The sequence below is a fragment of the Alosa pseudoharengus genome, unplaced genomic scaffold (assembly GCF_046254945.1).
Source record: "Alosa pseudoharengus isolate Yale_2024_CS ecotype anadromous, Long Island Sound unplaced genomic scaffold, YU_APseudo_1.1 YU_APseudo_1.1_scf_24, whole genome shotgun sequence".
In the NCBI taxonomy this organism is placed as follows: Eukaryota; Metazoa; Chordata; class Actinopteri; order Clupeiformes; family Clupeidae; genus Alosa; species Alosa pseudoharengus.
Window position 1 is genome coordinate 9,959,110 of NW_027468689.1, and position 20,645 is coordinate 9,979,754.

Below are 20,645 nucleotides of genomic sequence, written 5' to 3' on the forward strand. Positions count from 1 at the left end.
CGCTCACCTGAATGACAGGTAGTGAAACTCAAACTGCTTTAGTCACTGTCACTGCAGGGCCAATGAAACGTGGCCCATCCCCATTTAGGCTACCTGTCATAACTTCAGGCAACGATCGTAACCATGAATGGCAGGCATGCACGTCAAAGAGCTAATGAGGGTGCTTTTAAATTAGTTTTTGGTGGACCGAGGACTGTCTACCTTAGGGACGTTATATGTTCTCATCTAATTTTACTGAAAGGGATGAGAAGAACAGAATAGCACCAAGTTGCAAGGCTAAATAAAACCAACTGAGTGAATTAATCATAATGAAAACATGCTCTATTCAAGGATCAACTCTACAGTAGCCTAGCCTATGCCACGGCATTCTCCCAAGAAATATGTATGGGGAGACTTAATAAATTAACAGATTATTCGGTATGGGCATACCGAATAATCTGTTAATTTATTAAGTCGCTGCTCTCAATTAAAATGAGAGCATAATTTCCTATATTAGTAAAACATGCGCACATTTTCTTTAGCATCTGTGCCAGAGGTTCATAATCCGTCCATATAGCCTACGTGTTAGTCAAAAGGTTGGAATGCCCTAAGTGACTGACTTAACTAATTACTTGTTTGTGCATGCTTGTGCAATATTTTTGCATGGTGACATCATGACTACGGCCAACTCCTGAAGATGTCAATGTTGAGGCTGATCGGCACGCAACTTTGTGGCTGCAGTCTGGACCACTAGCACCACCTCCAGAGCGGCATGAGGTAATTCAATTTCATTGCAAGTGCATTGTGTTGCTGCCATAGGTTGCTGCACCACAAAATCAGATGCTAAGCTTGCATTTTCTCTTCTCCTTCAATTAGAGATGCAATCACTTATCATTATTAATTAATTAATTAATCAATCAATCAATTCATTATTTATAAACAACAAACACCCTAAATCTCCAGTAGGCCTAATCCATCCTCTTTATTTCTGTAAATCCAGCATATACATCATGGAAATGTTCACCCTTTGTCTTTCATGTTTTAATGCTTTTCTGCTATGGCAAAATTCTGATTTGCATTAGTTCTCAGCCAGGTCTCCTTGCATACATACGTCCAACAATCATCTGTGTGATGTTTACTTAATGTAGTAATTCTGCAACTATACATTGAAATAGGATTTGCTGTCAATAAACAAAACACTTGTTTCCAGCATAGTAATACTTTTCTATTAATTATTCTATTAGTAATTACAGTTTGGCTATCCAAAAAGGTTCAAGTTATCATTCCAAATGTATTGATTGTTTATTCTTGCTATAACCTAGTAAGCAATGAAAACAATCCCAGTTTTCAGAATACTTCCCCACCCCATACCATAATTTCTGTAATGTATATAATTAACCAATTACTTTCTTTCTCTTGTGAGAGACACATTCATTCCTGTAAAGTGGTGCTGCTGACATAGACCTGCTACATCCTCTTTTGAAGATACGACTTGAATGGTTTATGGTGAATAAACTGTCCAGTAAACAGCTTCTATCTTCTAATTCGATTAGGATAACATAATTAGTTTAATAGAGAAAGACAAAAGAATATGCTGAGTCTGACTTGATAATGCAAAGCCTATAGAGCTCTATAGCAGTGATAGCCTACGATATTGTACACAATACATTTACAGAAAGGTGACTTTAACGGCATCGTTTGGCATTGAGTTAAATGCATGTTGCACATTTCATCACCTAAAAACCACCTATACTTTATGCAATGAGTCTGTGTAATAGGCCACTTCACACACTGCAGTACTGTATGGGACTGTATACCGTAGGCCTATAGGCCTGTATTAAAGGTAGCTGTAGCTGTGTAGCAAGGATCAATCCACAGGAAAGGTAACATAATTGTCAAGGCTACACACCTTAAATGAAATCTTTCAGTTTGTTGATGAAATTAGTGCCTGTAAACTTAAATTAGCTCATAAAACATCATTCATGGATCACACAGTGTGATTTAGAGTTTATTTAATCAAGAAACAATATTATAGACTTACTTTTAAACCGCGGTGAGTTTTTAAGTGCAGTGGCCAATGAAAATCGCCAACAGGGAACACTACAACGCTATTGGTTCACTCGTTCAATCCGGGTTTCTGACTAAAGCTAGATTATTAGCTCAAAGGTACCAATATGGCGGAGGTGAGTAAGAAAATGGGGAAGAACCATCATATTTTAAATGTAAATTTGATATATCAGATGGAGTTAAATATGCTATTTTTAAATATATTTCGGTTTATAAAGCGTCAATCCATAGATACATAACATCTTTTTGGAAATTGATAGAGTCATAGGCCGAAAATATGTTTGATTTCAAACCGTGATCTATGGCTTCTGGGCTAGGCCCGGCGAATTCGCACTTAACCAGCTAGCTGCTAGCAAGCGATAGCTGTGTTTCGTCAGTCTTATGGTGTAACGCCACCAGTGAAATTACAGCTAACTTGGCTAGCTAGTGTCGGCGCTAGCAAACTTAAACGTCAGTGAAGGAAATGTACATGTTAGATATATTGTTGTCACCAGTCAGCCTGATAATTTTCAGAAGATAACGGGCAATTTTTCTAGGAAGCCATGTCATCACCCACTACCTGTAAATTCCAGTGCTTGTGTTGCGGAATTTGAAATGGGACATGGTGCTTGTTAATGTTTGTGCAGTCGGTATTACCTAGCTACTCATAGAAATCCTGCCAACATTTCATTAATTCTCTGTCTGTATGAGCTGCCGTTCAGCTGTTTGGTAAGACGTGAGTTAACTGATTACATTGAACAGTAGCTCATGCCATCACTTCATGTGTGTGATCACTAGGGATTTTGCTCTTTCGCCAATGGACTTGGATGGGCAATAGTAACAACGCATTATAACGTTATGTCTGTTCTTGTCAAACGTTCATAGGCTCAGTGTTATCTACCTTACTGTCATGTAACTTCGCTAGCTAGCGAGCTATCAACTGTGAGATTGTATTTCTCTAGATTTAGAAAATTGTATTTATTCATTTAATAAGGGAATTCGATGATGACTTTCCACTAAAATGTTGGTTTTAAGTGTTAACCCGGCTTGTCCTGTAGCATAATAGTCACAGATCTAATGTTGCGTCTGGGCTGCGTCGTGGGTAACGTTATTTTGTTGTATGTGTAACTGTTACATTAAATTAACTTACTTTACCTATTTGGTCTTTATAGGCTTCCCTTGGAAGTGCGAGCCCAGGTGAGTCACGTCTTCTCTTTGTGTTTTGTAATACCCATGAAAACTGTGCTTTGAAATATGTAGCGATGAAAATTGTCACCTGACTATTTCTTGGCAAATGGTCTGGCGCGACAACACACACGGTAATGTTAAATGGTCGGCTGCCGCGGTAGAAATTTGAATTTCCCCTGGGAATCAATAAAGTATCTATCTATCTAAATTGAGCTTTCAAAATATGTCGTAATACATGCTTGTTTTTAGAGCATTATATATTTTATGGTGATGCCCACTTTCGTTCATTTTGTTCTGAAAATTCCCGGAATATGTAAGATTTTATGAACATCTAAATATAGATAGATCAACTAGTTGGCAAAATATTACTTTGCTGTTTATGTGCATGGCTCACAAAATCTTGGTGCAAGAAAGGCAATTCAAAGCAACAAAATTGCAATTGGTTTTAGTTATCAATTGCCTGTCCAACTGAATTGTCCTCTGGAATTTCTTAAGCCCAACATTATCACTATTTTTACCCAATGCCAAACTCTATTTGCAGTTGGCTCCTTGTCTTCTGAGGATCACGACTTTGATCCCACGGCAGAAATGCTGGTCCACGACTATGACGACGAACGGACTCTGGAAGAGGAGGAAATGAGGGAGGGCGCACCAAATGTGGGGGCTGAGATAGCCGATTTGGAAAAGGTAACTACTTTCCCCGTACTTTTGGTAATCTACACATCTTGTGTTTATTCAGCCTCTTTTTGAGTGGCACGTCTTTATATTGTGTCTGTGGAGTGAACGCTATTCCGTGTTTATCCGACAGGAGAGCTCTATGCCACTAGAGGAGCTGTTGGCCATCTACAGGTATGAAGCCTCCGTCAGCACGGTGGGAGGTTCTAGTGTGGACAGCTCCTCGGTGGAACTGACGGATGAGCTCCCTGACATGACACTAGATAAAGTAAGTAGCCATTAAATGTTATATTTTGTTATATTTTATAGTTTAATGAAGTATGTTGTGTTTATAGTTTAATGAAAAGTAGGCAGTATTGATTTTGGTTGGGGGTTTCCCTACTGGAAACACTTAAAAATTGTGTAAATCTCACACAGATGAGGAGGTGTTGTTCAGGTGCTTTATTTGATCCCATGTGTGGTTCTGCTGTCTTCACAGGAAGAGATTGCTAAAGATTTGCTGTCGGGTGACGATGAGGAAACTCAGTCGTCAGCAGATGACCTCACCCCCTCCGTCACATCTCATGAAACCACCGACTTCTTCCCCAGAACTCTCCGATGTAAGCTTGACATGACTGATAAGTCTTGGTTGGTGTATGGTCCTTTGTGGTCATACTTGCAATACATAGTGTATTTAGTGCGTGACCGTGTCGTGGGAGGATGCAATAATGTAAATTCTTCTTCCCATCCAGCAAACGCTATATATGATGGAGACAAAGAATCTGAAGGAGAGGAGGACGGAATGAGCCCTGAAGATTCCAGAAAAGTACAATTATTTTCCATTCCTACTCTTACTACTCTACTTTAAATGTTTTCTATGGTGATGGATGATTAAAAACTGGTTAATTTAGCTTGTCACTATTATCTTGTTAGAATCGTTCTGAATCATATTTGAATGAGATTTTTTTTTATGATGACTGAATCATTGAGATTTTTCTTTTGTGTGTCACATTTCCGAGGTCTGTGTAGAGGTTTAAATTGTTTTGTTCCTAAAAGCAGGAATTTGTTATATACAGGGTTTTTTGGACTGGAGTATGACTTGAGATTGAACCCACTAATGCTGTAACTTTACTTTCTCAGGAGATTATGATTGGGGCTGAGTATCAAGCTGAAATCCCCCCTCTGTCCTGTAATTATGATGATGAAAGAGGTAAGGTGTTACTGATTGCCAACAGTGATGTTAAACAGCTTTCTCACCATGTGACTAATTTACATTGAAAAAATATCTGTACATTGCGCAAGGACTGTTTTAATATCTATTATGATGACCATATACTATGGTTGGTTTAGACAATGGAAAAACACATTCCCATTTCACTTCTTATTGGTGAAACAAGTCTGTATGGAAAAACTGAGCAATCAGTCATAGCTCCCTAACTTAATTTCAATGTGTTATCTGAAGAATACTATTGCACTTGGTAGTATTGATCAGTTATGCACATTACAGGAAAGGTTTTCAGGAGGATATTATCATGAATTTTCTGTACTGAACCTAATTTTTACTAAATAACTATCTTGTCCTATAGCGTATGAAGATGAAGATCAGTTGCTTTGGCGACCAAATGGACTACCAGAAGCAAATGTGACTGACTTTCTGAGTGAGGCGGCACTGTTGCACTCCGATGAAGGCAAGATGGAAGGAGACTTGGATGGTAGTCGGGTGCGGGACAATGAACAGGTGAGATCAGAGTGTGATTGTGACCGGGTCTCAGCTAAAGCATCATAACAAAACCTTTCATAGCATTTATAAAAATTATCAAAATTATTGTTTTATGATAGATAGATAGATAGATTACTTTATTCATCCCCAAAGGGAAATTATGGTTTTACAGCAGCAATCATAATATTAAAAATATTAAGCTAGAGCCACTTAAACACATCAACCAAACTCAAACCCCCTCCTGCTTCCCGGAAATTACGGGTGTGGAAATATTCATTCATTCATTCATTCATTCATTCATTCACGCCAGTTAACACTAACTTTGGCTACTCAACTTTGCAAGTGAATTTCTAGATAGAGTCCAAAATCAGGCTACCTTAAGGCATACCACGTACATTAACAGTGTAATATTCCATCAATACTAATCTTGTCTCTTCGGAGTGTGCTATGACAATCACATAATCATTACGTGTTAAAATGAAAAAAAAATTAAAAATGAAAAAGCTGTTTCAAAATGAAAGCCCCCTAAAGCATAGGAAATAAGGCAAAAAAAGATAAACAAAATAAAAAATGTGTTAATAGTAATATAATAATAAAAAAAGATTGAATTGAATCTTCACTGTAAAATATAAATAATTACAATTATGTATAAAGTCTAAAAGTTTCTGAAATTGGTTGTAAACTCTGCATTGTCTCTCAGAATATGATTCTCCCCTCCTGGCACTAAGGGGGGTTATTGTAAATAGTTATGGCAGTTGGCAGGAAGGATTTTCTATAACGGTCCTTATAGTAAAGTTGAAACAACCTCCAGCTGAAAACACTCTGTTGTCTGACCAGTAGTTCGTTCCGTTGAAGTGAGGTGTTGTCCAAAATACTAAGGAGTTTTTGGCAACATCCTTCTCTCAACAACCAACTCTAGGGGCTCAAGTGTACTTCCAAGCACAGAGCCAGCTCTTTGAATCAACTTGTTGAGTTTTTTGGTGTAATTTGCTCTGAAGCTGGTGCCTCTGATGGCTGCAAAGAAAATTGCAATAGAAACAGCAGAAAAGGTAAAACATTTTCAACATCCTGCTGCACACATTAAAGGGATACACCACCATTTGGGGAAATACGCTCATTTTCCACCTCCCCTCGAGTTAAACAATTTTTTTACCCTTTCCAGTTTCTCCAGCCGTTCTCGGAGTCTGGCGATACCACTTTTAGTTCCAGCCTAGCATAGATCATTAAATCGGATTAGACCATTAGCATCTCGCCCGCTAGTTAGTTCTATGCTTAAAAATGACTAAGATTTCCTGTAATTTTCCTATTTAAAACTTGTCTCTCCTCAAGTTAGCAAGTGTAATAAGATTAATGGATAATGAAACGTGGCGATTTTCTAGGCTGATTTGACATTGTACTATACTCTCATTCCAGCATACACTGTACACAGTGTCCACTACCATCTCCCTTGTCTTGTAGAGGAGGGCTCTGTATTTCCTGATGCAGGGGAGGTTGCTAATGGCGCTGTGCTGCAGTCCATGGTGATGAGTGTCGAGGAGGTGTGAGGATGCAGCTGCAGGGGCAGAACTTAACCTGTTAGCAACTTAGTTGGTTGGCAATGGGAAATTGCATTACAACCAACTAAGTTGCAAACTTAGTTAGCAACTATGGTTTTGGGAAACGCGCCCCTGTCTGTGATCGCTGTCTACCCTTACAATCTGAAGGCCTGGAACAGTGCAGTTTGAGTCAAGTTCCTGCAGCCATGTCTTGGTGAAACGCATAACACTGCATTCCCGATACTCCCGCTGTGTCCTAGTCAGCACTCGCAGCTCGTCCACCTGACATTTCCCATGACGCTCAAGGGAAGAAAAGGTTTATATTTCCTCCTCCTCGCTCTCCGTATGACACCAGGTCTGCAACCTCTCGTCTCCTCTTTAAGTCACTTTGGGATCTCGCTCCAGGCAGTGGTATAGCTTTGGAGAGTGCTATCAGCTGGTCACGAAGGTAAACGATAGTTCTGTTTGCATGGTGACCAGGCATTACAAAAGTTTAAAAAGCCAGGAGAATCATCAGGATTTTTTCCAACGACATAATATCCATTTTCGGCAAGAGATGTATCAACCAAACAAGCAAAACACAACTAAAAGCACAAAAAGATTACAATTACACAAAAACGTTAATGGAGCTGTTGTAACAGCCTGCCACTAGTGCGGTGCCTATGTCATAAAAATATCACCTGACATCTGTTGATGTATTGTTAATAGGGGTGTCATGATTTCGATTTTAAAGGTCAAAAAAATTTAATAACATTTAACATAAGGAATGCATTAATATTACCAAAAGATCGAAAATCGAATTGTGACTTTAAAATCGAAAATTAAATCGAATCGAGGATTTAGAGAATCGTGACTGAGAATCGTGAATGGTAATTGTTAATTGTAAATGCAAAAGTTTGCCAGATACTCCTCCTTTGTTTTTGCATGTTCATTTTCCTCTCCTATGTTTCGAATGTTGGCTGTGATTTTAATCATTCACTCATGAATTTGCTATGGTGTCATCTTTCAGGCTCTTTACGAACTCATGAAGAGCAATTTCAGTGTGCAAGAGGCACTTGACCACTATCACCGTAACGGAAGATCTTCAAAAGGTGAGTGGATACCCGTGCTACATGCACATAATCTTGATGCTTTTTTTCCCCCTTACAAAGTTTGGATCACTGTAAATGACCTTTCATATCTTTTAATCTTAGACGAAATGATCCCGTGGTCTGAGGAAGAGTGTCGCAACTTTGAGCATGCGCTCCTGCTGTATGAGAAGAATTTCCACCTCATTCAGAAACACAAGGTAAGGCTTTAAAAAAAAAAAAAGACTGTCATTTTCGTTTTTTGTTATCTGGATGTTTAGCTAGCTATTTGATGGTGCTTGGATGTTGATTGGATTTTGGGTCTTTTGTGTTAAAGGTCACAACACGAACAGTGGCGGAGTGCGTGGCTTTTTACTACATGTGGAAGAAGTCCGAAAGGTTCGATTTCTTTGTTCAGCAGAACCGATTTGGCAAGAGGAAATACAGCAGCTACCCAGGAGTGACGTGAGTGTTATGCCTTTTCCTCCTACGAATCCCACTGCACATAGCCACAATCAGGCTTTCCTCCTGGGCCTTACTAAGGCAAAGACAGAAGATAGTGAGTTGGAGAATTTTAGTGTTGTGTGATAAGTAATGCAACTGAGCCCCAGCAGCAGATGTTTTCAGTAGGTGCAATAACACTGTAATATAGAACTGTATGCCATTTTTGGCAGGAGTTTGTTGGTACGTATTTTTGTGTGTGTAGGTAATATAGTACTGTATGTCATTTTTGGCAGGAGTTTGTTGGTATATATTTTTGTGTGTGTAGGTAATGTAGTACTGTATGTCATTTTTGGCAGGAGTTTGTTGGTATGTATTTTTTGTGTGTGTAGGTAATATAGTACTGTATGTAATTTTTGGCAGGGGTTTGTTGGTATGTATTTTTGTGTGTGTAGGTAATATAGTACTGTATGTAATTTTTGGCAGGGGTTTGTTGGTATGTATTTTTGTGTGTGCATGCATCTGGTTTACTAGCTTGGGCACTTTGTGCAGGGACCTGATGGACCGTCTGGTGGATGAGGCGGAGGGGCTGGTTGCGGAGGGCTCTGCCTCTGTCTGTTCTTCCAGCAGCGGCCGCATGGAGCCCCCTACTGATCAGCAGATCAACCTGCTCAACTCCATCACTGCCAGCGACCTGTCTGGTACGTCCCCACTGTCACAAACACAAAAACACATATGGATGCATGTAAGGGTAAAGACTACAGTAAGGAATTATTTTACCCATTTTGCCTGCCAAGGACGTCGTCCACCCACTCTCTGTAAAGTTGTTGATTAAAGACTATGGGTTTAAATGACAGTTTCATAATTGACTGAGAGTGTGATGGCAGCTATGTTTAACACGATAAGCCTATTTCACAGTGTCCAGGTGTCCGGCCTTGTTGATGTTAATGATGCCTTAATTGGCAGGGTAAAACGTCTTCCTGCTTTTGTCTTTCCTGTGGACTTTTCTTTTGCTGTCTATGGGACTGTGCTGTTCCACAGGAAGTTGATTTACACAGCGGCCCAATCTTGTGAAATGGGCTAATCGGTTTTATCACAGAAATGTGTAGAAGTGGCTACTTGCCTTTTGGAATTGAGCCTCAGTTTAAATTTCTGACGCTTGTTCTCCCCAGCCCTGACCAGCAGTGTGGCATCCGTCTACAACTCGGGCGATGGGGGCGCCGGTGGATGCCTGGACTCGTACGCCTTCCCGACATCACTGGACGGCCTCCACCGCGGCGCCCTCTCCCACGAGGAGCCCCTCGGCGTGGACGGCAGCGCGGCCGACTGCCTGAACCTGCTGGACGCGGGCTTCTACCACGCCGAGCTGGGCTCGCTGGCGGTGTGCGGGCCAGGCACGGGTGTGGGCGTGGTGGGGGAGGACGAGCTGGAGCGCCCGGCCGCCAAGCGCCTGAAGATGGGCCTGGCCGCCGCCGAGCCCTTCCTCAGCGAGGTGGGCGTGGGCGTCGGGGTGGAGTTCGAGCCGCGGCCGCTCCACATCACCAGCACCAAGATGGCCGTCTCGGTCAGTGACTTTGGGGAGGGTGGCGGCGGCGGCTACATGGGGGCGCACACCAACCACCTCCACCAGCACACGGCACTACAGTCCGAGTGAGGGGGCTCGGAGCCTGTTTGTATCACCGTGGTAACCCTCGGTTGTCAGCCAGGCAACCCAATTGAGCGCTGTTCTGGTAACCGTGCCTCCCTCCTGTATGTACATAGACATTCATTGGGAGTAATTATTATGACCTATTGTTGTTTATATATGTAAATATGTACATAGCATCCTTTTTTACTATGACATCAGTGATGTCTTTATTGTATAGAAAGAAAAATCTTGATTTCTCAAGAGTTGTTATCATAGCCATTTATTTTTCAGTGCTGACTCTGAAGTGTCAAATAGTCTGACGTCCGTGAACTGTGGAGGGAGACTGAGCTGGTGGTGAGCGGTGACTCCTCCTCTGTTTCCCCTTCCACCAATCATTGTGTTTGACCCCGCAGTCTTCAACCAATGACAAAGCCTCACAGCTGCTGTTAGCACCACCCCCTGATTGTTTGGTACTGATAGATGTTTACAGGTACCTGGGTCCAGGCCCCCATTGATGTAGCCTTTTATACTTGGGGCGGGCCAAGACTTCATATTAAGTGTTTTTGTCCTTGTTTTTGTCACACTGCAAAGACTATTATGAATGGAGCGACTCTGAAAGAGAAGGAGCACTTCATCTTGGTTCTCTCAAAAATGCAGTCACATTGATTTTCAGGAATCTACTGTTGTAATCAGGAGATCTTTTTCTTTTTACTTTTCTTTCTTTTTTTTGTGGCCGAATATTACGAGTTATGTCAACTTTACTGCCAGGCCACTCTTGAAAATTGTTGTGCCGAGTCATCAACAATGGCCACTGTAACTCTAATGGGTATCATATGTGATAACTGACTGCAATTATATATATTTTTAAATCTCGCATTACTTCTCCAGAGGGTTTGGGGAGGTAGTGAAATTATCTTATTTGTTTAAGAAGTATATTTATTTGAGGTTTTTCCCCCTGATTTTCCTAAGCTTTTTCGTCGCTACTTCAGCCTGTTCAAATTGGGGGAGATATGTGTAGGTGGCATTCTTATTTTAATGACCCTCATTTTACATCGTGGACTTGACAGCCTACTTTTTGAAGCGTCTTTTAAAGGCTGTAAGTGGTAGACCATACGTTAATGCACGTGTTCAGCTAGACCGTGTGCATATCATAAACCGTTCACCTCAATGTTCCAGTTCTTCCTCCCCTACGTCTTGCCGCTCAACCATCAGAATCGGTGTCTCTTAAGCTTCGTCGTCATGACGATGAGCCACTTTCCCTCTAGTTCTCTGATTGGCCGAATCAAACTTGGGTTGTTCTCTGCATTCAAAAGAGCATATTTGTGTTTTTTTAAATGAAGAGGATTGACTTTTGTTGGGGGTCACTGGAAGACTGGGTAGGACTGAAGTTTTTTCTGGAACATAAACATGTTCAAATACACAGTATAGGCACACTATTATTCAATGTGAAAGTATGCATGTGTGCAAGGGGGTCAAATGAATCCACCACCCTTTTTCACCTCTCCCCAAACTCATCCTATTGGATAGACTTGAGTTTGTTTTGAGCTGCTTAGAGGTGGCGCAGTAGTGTGTATGGACACTTCTATGGCAATAATGTGTAAAAATGTACAGAAATGTGTATAGACCTCTTGTCTTCTGTGACGTACGGGAAATTTCTCAATTTTTTATTGGTTTCAATCTGGAGTAGAAGTTGGCCTTTGTCTCTTTCGGTCAGTTGAGTGCTTTGTGGTTGTTGTTTTTTTTCCCCCTTCATATTTTTCCCTTTTGGAGTGCTGATGGAGAATGTTATTTATTTTATTTATTTATTCATTCAGTTAATTGCAGGGAGATGTGTGTAGAGAGAAAGAGCGAAATAAGCATAATATCATTGTCCAGAGTTTTCCCTGTCCCTGCCTTTGTCCCTTGTACATCCCGAGAAGGTGTCAGACTGCGACCTGTAATTGCAGTTCTGTTCTCATCCACCAAAATGACGACGTGGCAGCGCACGAAGTAGAAGAAGAACGCATGAAGTCTGCTTAGCAGACGGAATCCTGGGAGGGCGTATCTTTATCACGTGAGGCGAGTGAGATAAGTAGAATGTGCAGTATTATGACATTTGAAGGAGTTTACTTAGCCTGTGAGTGGACTGTGGAGGCAAAAGAATGTTCATATTGAAAGGAGGGCATCGGCATGTTTACTTGAATTTGCTCGATGCCTTTTTCTTTTTTTTTGCTGGTTGTGCGACCCAGTTGAGGTCTGTGTGAGGGTGTTTTTTAACTGATTGATTGACAGACTGAGGTGGTGTGTGTAAGTGGATTGAGAGATACATGCGCTGTCCAAAGCACCCCCCAACCCAAGCTTGTAGCGAGGGGCTAGCTTTGTCAAGTTAAGACATTGATGGCCTTTTTCTTTTTTCCAAATGTATGTACTTGAAAGATGTATACTGATGCCATTTTTATTTTTTATTTTTTTTTGTGAAGACAATAAATAAGCCGAGTCAGACCCTTTAGGTTTGTGTAAGTTGTTCCAGGCCAGCTGTGTCCTGATGGTCTCAACGCTTTGTTTCCCAACCAGGAAAACATGTCAGTGCAGTAATGTGTTCAACCAAAGTTTTCTCTAAAAGGTAACAAGTAGGCTACAATTTGTACAATGTAGTGATTGGTCATTGACTTGCAGTACAGGGAGATGATGGACATTCATATCTCCTTCCCTTGACTCGCATTCTCCATCATTGTATCCACTGTTGGGCATAGAAGTAATAGGTAGGTTATTACAACAAAGTTTTGCTCTCTGATCACTTTTGGGGGAGAAACAAACATTGTGTTAAAGGTACTGTACACTATGCAAGATTTTCACAAACTTTACAAAGCCAACTTGATGATAAACAAACTTGTAATATGCAAATAGTTCACCTAAAATAGCTATAGAGCATAGATGTAAAGAGTCGCTACCGAGAAAACCAGCCATGCAACTTCAAAAACGGCGGCCCAACAAATGTCGCGAGAATTGTGAAATATTACCTTGCCAGTAGATATAGCTCTTTGGAGATGGATTAACAACAGGCAAAAACTTTCACCTCCACAACTAAAGCATTTTCATAAGTGTAAGAATAAATTAAGTTTGCTATTTACAACAGCAGAGTAAAATATAAATATATTGTGACTCTAGAGGGAGCTCTACAGTCGCCAAAAATCCCTTAACCTGCATAGTATACCTTTAAACAGACAATCAAACAGCAGCAAGTAATATCAAAAATATTCAAAAGACTTTAATTAATATTTGTGCATAGGTTCTGTTTTCCACATTTTTTTTGTATTTTCTGTTGTACCTAAACAACTGGTACAGTCCCAGAAATAAAGCTCTGGATATTGTCTCACTTAAACTAAACTAAAACAAAAAATATATAGATATTTTGCCAGTTCTATCTTGGTCTCAGTTCTTTAAGTAGAAAAAGGTTTTGTCTAATAAACTGTAAGGAAAACATGACAGATTGTGTCAGACTGACTTAATGCACTATGGTGTAGTAGTTGGAAAACAGCTCTTCTCCACAGTGGATGTCTCTTAGGGACACGAGGACCACACATCTCAGGGGTCTGAGAAGAGCACAAGGAGAGCACTGGTTACTGAACACACACACACACACACACACACACACACACACAGAAGAGTCATGGCAGAATACAGTGAATAAATGTCTGTTTCAATTGCAGTCAGACCTTTTGGTGTCGTGGCTGTAGTTCACATTAGGCAGATACTGATGCAGTTCTAGAGGGAAGTCTTCTGGCACGTCAAATTCTTGATAACACACATTGGCTGCCTTTTCTTGAGGACATGAAAACAGTATTGGGTATAATTTCTGACCAGATAACAGCTGTTTTTTGTGAAGACTTCTTCATCTATATCCCATGATGAACCATCTGCCTAAAGTTTTTTTCCTTGAGAGTCACATAAACAAAAAGACTCAAAATATTGCCTTAAAAGTGCCTCCAATAGAAACAAAAAAAAAAAACTATTACAGAACCCTGTCTCCAGTCACAGAACAATACTGATGAATGAAGAAGAAATGACTTGCCGTTGGAACAGTTATTGACGTACTGCCCCACTGCCAGTGGGTTCTCTGGGCTGTCTGTCAACCAGGAGACATCGCTCAGAGCTAGTGGACCCATTCGATCACGTCCACTGCAAGACCTAAGGAGCAGATCACCTTTGTCAAAGTGTTTGACAGTTGGGCTCTTCCTAGCATGTTTCTCAAAATGAAAAATCTAAAGTACCCAAAGACTTGTTAGCTTAGTAAGCCTACAGGAAGATTTTAAAGGGACACCAGGCAACGTTTTTGTGTTAATTAATCATCTTCGTAATTTGGTATATGGTTAAATGACTCATTCATTAAATGACTCTCTCGCCCGCCCCTACTGCCTGCATGAAGAATATCCCGCTTGCAAGTTCGGTGTATCCTACCCGCCGACCTTCAGTCTCACAAAGTCTCAGATATCGCGAGAAGCAGGATCAGTTTACATCCTGCATCCCCAGCAAAGAGGTAGGCTAACAAAACGCTAGCGATTGTTGCAAACGTGTATAATGGCAGAGCCGGCAAAGAAGCAGCGAAAACTCTCGCACACGTATAGACACGTACAGGCACTAGGGGGAGCTTCGTAGAGAAAAAGCATCAGACTTGCCTGGTTTCCCTTTAAGGTTGCAATTTGGGTAGGTGGCCTATGATTGCCTTTTGCTCAAAGAGCAACAGAGAAAGGTAACAGTGCCCTATACTCTGATGTGGTTCAGGATTTAGACTGCATTAAATGAAGCCTACCTGTAGACAATCTTGGAGATTCCCTTGTCATTACCATCAATCAAAACTCCATCTATGCATCTGAATACAAAAGGGTTGGCGACAGACTGTATAAGAATGGGCTCGTATACCTGATAAACTGTTCCTGTAAAGCCAAAAGAGATGAAGGACATTTTTATGCAAAGTAGCCTAATTGAGATGTTTCAAATTCTTTCCTTTTGCCCTCTCCCCTAGAACAGGTTCAGTCTGTTAAAAGTATCTAACCAGCAAATGGAATTCAAATTCCATTGATTCAAAATGACATGAAGACCCCAATATTTCATATTACTATATGTTTTACATGGTATTTCTATGCCTATGCAAATAATAACATCTCTTCAACTTACAGTTTTTGGCCATTGCTTACACACTAAAATTGAATGCTTAGACCAGTGGTTCTCAAACTTTTCCCGTCATTCCCCACTTTCGGATGTTGGGAATTTTCAAGCCCCACCTGACCCAATCACCCAGCGAAATGGTAACGTTAAAATATTATTGTCACATTTTGGTTTCACGTTACATTTCCGTCTTAGTCCCCTGGATCCGATGGTCCTTTAATTTATATGTAGGCCTGTTTATGATGCCTATGTGTATGTGTGGTATGTATGCTATGATCTTCCTTGTAAAAAAAGAAAGGCATGAATAAAGACAGGCACAAAAGACATTTCCTCCTGCTTGTGGTGCCCCACCTGTCATGTCTATTCCCCACTAGTGGGGCCCGTCCCACACTTTGAGAACCACTGGCTTAGATCATAGCCTCAATACCTAAACTTCTTGCAGCATACCTTAAACACTGTGTAACCATAGCTTAAACATAGTTTCTGCTTTGCACATTGTTTGCAATTCTGCAACACACTTATTGCGAAACACTACACACAATGTCTTACATTAGACATTTTGTTCAAAAGTGAAATCTCCTGTTATCATTGGGAAAACACTTCTATTCAAAATACAAGCACATCTGGTAATTGGTAAAACCCACACACATACCTGAAAACACTTACAGAGAAAACTGAATGCTAATCAGTCTGAGGCTTATCACTACAAATAGACTTCAGGTAAGTTATTGTGTACCTGTTCAAGTGTGTAATTTTACATTGAGTAACCGTATACAGTTCTGTATTTGCCTTTTTACTCCCCATTTCTAAAACCTATCGAATAATTATTTTCAGTGGGCCAATGAATTTTTTTTTTCTAATAACACTTTCTCCAGTAATTGTTTTTCTTTTATTTTTACTATTGTTTTGTTGTTAATTTTTGTTTAGAGTACATTCACTTACAGTATTGCATTGATAAGTGTGATTCTATTTTTCTTTATTTCTGTAAGAATGTCTGTTTTTTGGAAATACAAAAACTTTTGTTGCAAAAAATGTCAGTTGATTACATTCTACTTTTGAGTTTTACGTCTGAGTCTGAGAAAATGACAACACAAACTGAGACGCAAAGACTGCAGTGCTTTATATAAAACACATCAGTGTGTTGCTGTTTATTTGAAAGAGCAATTGAAATGATGCATGTGTGTATGGTTTTGTTGCAATAATTACATTTTTAGAAAGGATCCAATAGGTTTTGGCATAAATGTGAGTTGTTTATCTCCAAGTGCTAGGCCTATGTTTTACTTGGCTGTGTGTAGAGTTTTGACATAATGAGCCACATTCTGCAAAAAGTGTGTAAGCAATAGGGTAGGCAAAAACTGTAAGCTTGATTTCAATTAATAGCCTATAATTGAATACTGAATGTTAAATAGAAAGTATTCATTGTGTCCATGTCCACATGTAGGCTATCCATTTATTTGTGTGCTTATTTACAGACAGAGAGGGGACATTGGGACAACACAATTTTTACTCTTAAGGTGACTCCTTACACTAACGTATACCTGGGTACATGGCTACTGTGGCTCCTTTGGGCACCGATCCGTCGGTCACAAACACGCCTGTACCTGCTAGCGTCAGTGAGCTCGGTCCCCTTTCGATACAGAAACCTAGCATATCTAGCATCACCCGAACTGGTTCTGTTTGGGTTTTAGAAGTGTTTTGTGAATAGACTGACTGTACTGATTTATGGACCAGACTGAGGACCTCCTGTTTGGTCTTGTCATTTTTCACCAGTGCAGTGAATAAATTCACGAGGCTTGCGGACACCTCCACGTCTGGAACGGTCTTGTCCTCTGAGCGTGCAGTCACCTGGCGCAAAGTTCTGGGGAAAACAGCGCATGATAAGATAGGACAGTGGCATATAAAAATGTGGCGTGATAAATGGACCAATTTAAACCAATGTTAAGTTAAGCCATCCTCACACCAGAAGACTTTGGGTAGCATTAGGTGCTTTTTTTACAGGTAGCCTACAGGCGTGGTTGTTGGCATAGGCCTACCTTTCATTCTTCTTAAGATTTACGGCTATCCACGGCACAAATCGGTGGCGGTAAGATTTCCATTTGACTCCTAACGTTTTAAGTGCAGCTCTAATCATATCATAAGACTATACAGAGACAGTGCGCCGACATCTTTTACTCAGAGGTGAACCAACCATAGACATAGGATTTCATATATTGATAGAACGAGTGGCTCAAGAAACAATACCGCCATCCATGGGAAACAGTTTGTCAATGCACAAAGGTCAAGGCAACAGCTAGAGGTAGGGGTAAATGACATGTTTCAGAATGTACAACAATGCAGAAAAAAAGACGTTATTTTTATTCACAAGAAATGCAACCGTGCACTTGATGCAGTTAAAAATGACCATTCCTTTAAATGAACTGCCTAAAGGTCTGCCCTGCCGGTTAAGGCCAGCATATGGACGTCGTGGGCCGTGTCATATGCCACAGTGGTATTTATAAACGGCAGGGGGCTTTTTTGTTACATGAAGCGCGCACTAAAACCAGTTTTGTAACTAAAATATTGCAAAGGTTTATCAATCCGGGTTGTCAAGGATTGCTCATTTGTAATTGGATGATATATAGGAAAAGGCGGCCCCTACTCTGCTTTTATGATAAACCAACTGGATGGCACACAGGAAAAGGTGGGCTTGAAGAGCTGCGTGCCAATAAACGAGGCGCATTGCCTGTTTGTCAGTTGAGGTATTGATCTCCGCCCCAAGAATGTGCTGCAGGAGATGGGACTTTAGTGTGTCATTCTGCTCTCAACGTTTACTGTGCGCTGCAAGATATCCGCATTATCAAAAGAGATTTTGGCTTTGAATTGAACTAGAAAAAGATTGGTTCTCTTCTCCGCGACTGTGAAGAACATCGCTTGCAACCATAGGGCCACGCATCAGCTTGCCGCTGAACACATCAACCAGAATGGCTGGAAAGGTGGGTACTCGGGGATGTAAGAAAATTCGCGGAGCTCAAATCAGAGATCTTCTCGATTCAAAGCACAACGTCCTGTTTGATTGCGATGGGGTGATTTGGAACGGTGAAACAGTCGTAGCCGGAGCGCCAGAGGTGGTGACTCTGCTTAAGCAACAGGGCAAACGCGTATTTTTTGTCACCAATAATTGCACCAGGCCGAGGGAGAACTACGTACAGAAGTTTTCTAGACTGGGCTTCACTGATGTCGTTGAGGAGGAGATATTTAGCTCTGCGTACTGCTCTGCAGCTTACTTGAGAGATGTAGCTAAGGTCCAAGGCAAGGTGTTTGTCATCGGTTGTCACGGAGTGCAGAAAGAGCTCCAAGACGCCGGGGTCCCCATCGTGGAGGATGTCAGTGACGGCCCTGATGTCAGCATCTACAACTTTCCCCTAGAGCCAGACGTAAAAGCAGTCCTCGTTGGATACGACGAACGGTTTACTTTCATGAAACTGGCTAAAGCCTGCTGCTACCTGAAGAATAGCGACTGCCTGTTTCTGGCCACCGACCCTGACCCTTGGCATCCACTCCGCGGGGGCAGAATCACACCAGGTGCGTCTGACATGATTAGTGTCCATTCTGTACATATATGACTGTAGTGTACATTCTGTACAAATGTCATTAGCTGTTAGATATATAACAATGTTGAATTTGAGTTTAATCTTTAAGTAAACAATAAAGGGAATTATGAAGACATAAAAAATCAGGGTTATCTTTATTGAACCATGATACAATTGGGTTAGCTACTCAGTAACTCACTGTGCCCAAGTACAGTAACATTTGGCATGTGTTGTGTGTTTGCTGTGTATGGTACAACAATGAAGATCTGTTCAGTCTGTTAACCCCAACACACCAGCACCATCCAGAGAGATGAACAGACATAGGCAGTCATACAATAGGTTACATTCAACCACTTGGGTAGGCCTTTGCGTTGGTTGATCATTGTCTATTTATAAGGGTGCCATTGCTTCTTTGAAAAAATAGCATACATAGACTTTTAGATCTACTGTATATAGTGTTGAATGGATACATTCTGTAGGTACAAAGTATTTTACATCCCTAAGGAAAATGATACATACACCAGTGAACTGAACCCATAGCCTAATGGACTGTGTACTGTCATGTGTCATGTGTAAGAGTATATGCTGTAATGGTGGCATGTGGGTTGTAATCGGATTGCTTATACTCACGCACCACTAGGTTCAGGGAGCCTCACGGCAGCCCTGGAGACAGCTAGTAGCCGCAAGGCCACGGTCATTGGAAAGCCCAGCCGCTTCATGTTCGAGTGCATCGCCAGCCAATTTGACCTGGACCCGGCGCGGTCGCTCATGATTGGCGACCGGCTGGAGACTGACATTCTCTTTGGGGCCAACTGTGGCCTGGACACTATGCTGACCCTCACCGGGGTCTCCACGATGGAGGAGGCCCAGCAGTATAGGGACAGCGATGCTTCAGAGAAGAAGGACTTTGTGCCGGATTACGTGGTGGAGACCATCGGCGACTTCCTCCAAGCTCTGGAGGACTGAAGAGGGACCCTTATGTAGCAGCCTGGACTGAACCTGAAATGAGACTTTGACACCAGTAAACCACTGACCTGAGTGTGCATTACTGAGCCAACATTAAAAAAAATGTCTATCAGTGTAATCTCTTCTTAAGTACTGCACAAGTTGTCCTGCACAAGTAGTCCTGAAACCCATACCAGGTAGAGAGATGAAGGAATTGACCTTCTTTACATTATTTAGCTTAGTCATCCAAATGATCACCTACCACAAACTACCGCAAATGCCAGTACTTAGTGGAATAACACTATGCTGGATCATGTGAGTGCAACAAAAGTTTCATAGCTAATTCATATCATGCACAGGATTAGCCTGAAGTGCAAACAATAGCACAGACATAAACATTCCAAGCTGAAGCAGCACACAGCACCACTTGTGAATTGATGGGAAATCAAAGAATTCAAAGTCAGACAAGCATGTGGAGCATGATCTCGGCTGAACATGCAGTTGGTGGTAAAGATGTTAGCTTAATTTTATGTTTGACAAACAGTTATGGATCTCTTTGGTGGGATTTTTGAAGCCCTTGAGTTTTCATCCAGCCACATGGTGCTCAAATCTGTGCCTCACCTCTAGACAGACTTCCCTAAGGTTTAGAACACATTTAGACCTTTTGCAATGAAATTGGTGTAACTAAGGGATAATGTATCACCTTTGATGTTTGATGTACTCAGTGTT

At 41.2% G+C, this 20,645-nt stretch overlaps 3 protein-coding genes across 4 annotated transcripts; 2 read left to right on the top strand and 1 right to left on the bottom strand.

Moving 5' to 3' along the window:
• Positions 1-2,181: 2,181 nt before the first annotated feature.
• On the top strand, positions 2,182-12,743 carry mier3a (mesoderm induction early response 1, family member 3 a). Its single transcript, XM_076303094.1, has 12 exons — positions 2,182-3,222; positions 3,755-3,900; positions 4,022-4,156; positions 4,367-4,487; positions 4,620-4,693; positions 5,008-5,077; positions 5,454-5,605; positions 8,132-8,213; positions 8,316-8,410; positions 8,527-8,654; positions 9,183-9,331; positions 9,803-12,743. The coding sequence occupies exons 2-12, from the start codon at positions 3,802-3,804 to the stop codon at positions 10,282-10,284; spliced, it is 1,587 nt and encodes a 528-aa protein (XP_076159209.1). The 5' UTR covers positions 2,182-3,222; positions 3,755-3,801; the 3' UTR covers positions 10,285-12,743.
• On the bottom strand, positions 12,705-17,613 carry setd9 (SET domain containing 9). 2 transcript variants are annotated; one of them, XM_076303096.1, is made up of 7 exons: positions 17,436-17,613; positions 16,941-17,260; positions 15,047-15,170; positions 14,309-14,424; positions 13,953-14,058; positions 13,742-13,829; positions 12,705-12,976 (listed from the first exon to the last, which is right to left on the bottom strand). In XM_076303096.1, exons 1-6 carry the CDS (start codon positions 17,531-17,533, stop codon positions 13,742-13,744), a joined length of 852 nt encoding a protein of 283 aa, XP_076159211.1. In that variant the 5' UTR covers positions 17,534-17,613; the 3' UTR covers positions 12,705-12,976. The 2 variants fall into 2 exon arrangements, with proteins under 2 accessions (XP_076159211.1, XP_076159210.1); XM_076303095.1 differs by lacking the exon at positions 12,705-12,976 and having other exon boundaries at positions 13,480-13,829; positions 17,436-17,612.
• A 449-nt stretch (positions 17,614-18,062) lies between these two features.
• Positions 18,063-20,055, top strand: pdxp (pyridoxal (pyridoxine, vitamin B6) phosphatase). Its single transcript, XM_076303097.1, has 2 exons — positions 18,063-18,963; positions 19,612-20,055. The coding sequence occupies exons 1-2, from the start codon at positions 18,363-18,365 to the stop codon at positions 19,935-19,937; spliced, it is 927 nt and encodes a 308-aa protein (XP_076159212.1). The 5' UTR covers positions 18,063-18,362; the 3' UTR covers positions 19,938-20,055.
• Positions 20,056-20,645: the final 590 nt, after the last annotated feature.

Coding starts and splice junctions, on each gene's coding strand:
- mier3a (XM_076303094.1), top strand. CDS start 3,802: ATGCTGGTCCACGACTATGACGACGAACGGACTCTGGAAGAGGAGGAA. Junction 4,694..5,007: donor GCCCTGAAGATTCCAGAAAA/GTACAATTATTT, acceptor TTACTTTCTCAG/GAGATTATGATTGGGGCTGA. Junction 8,655..9,182: donor AGCAGCTACCCAGGAGTGAC/GTGAGTGTTATG, acceptor CACTTTGTGCAG/GGACCTGATGGACCGTCTGG.
- setd9 (XM_076303096.1), bottom strand. CDS start 17,533: ATGATTAGAGCTGCACTTAAAACGTTAGGAGTCAAATGGAAATCTTAC. Junction 17,261..17,435: donor AATCTTAAGAAGAATGAAAG/GTAGGCCTATGC, acceptor TGTTTTCCCCAG/AACTTTGCGCCAGGTGACTG. Junction 14,059..14,308: donor CGTCAATAACTGTTCCAACG/GCAAGTCATTTC, acceptor CATGTCCTCAAG/AAAAGGCAGCCAATGTGTGT.
- pdxp (XM_076303097.1), top strand. CDS start 18,363: ATGGCTGGAAAGGTGGGTACTCGGGGATGTAAGAAAATTCGCGGAGCT. Junction 18,964..19,611: donor CGGGGGCAGAATCACACCAG/GTGCGTCTGACA, acceptor ACGCACCACTAG/GTTCAGGGAGCCTCACGGCA.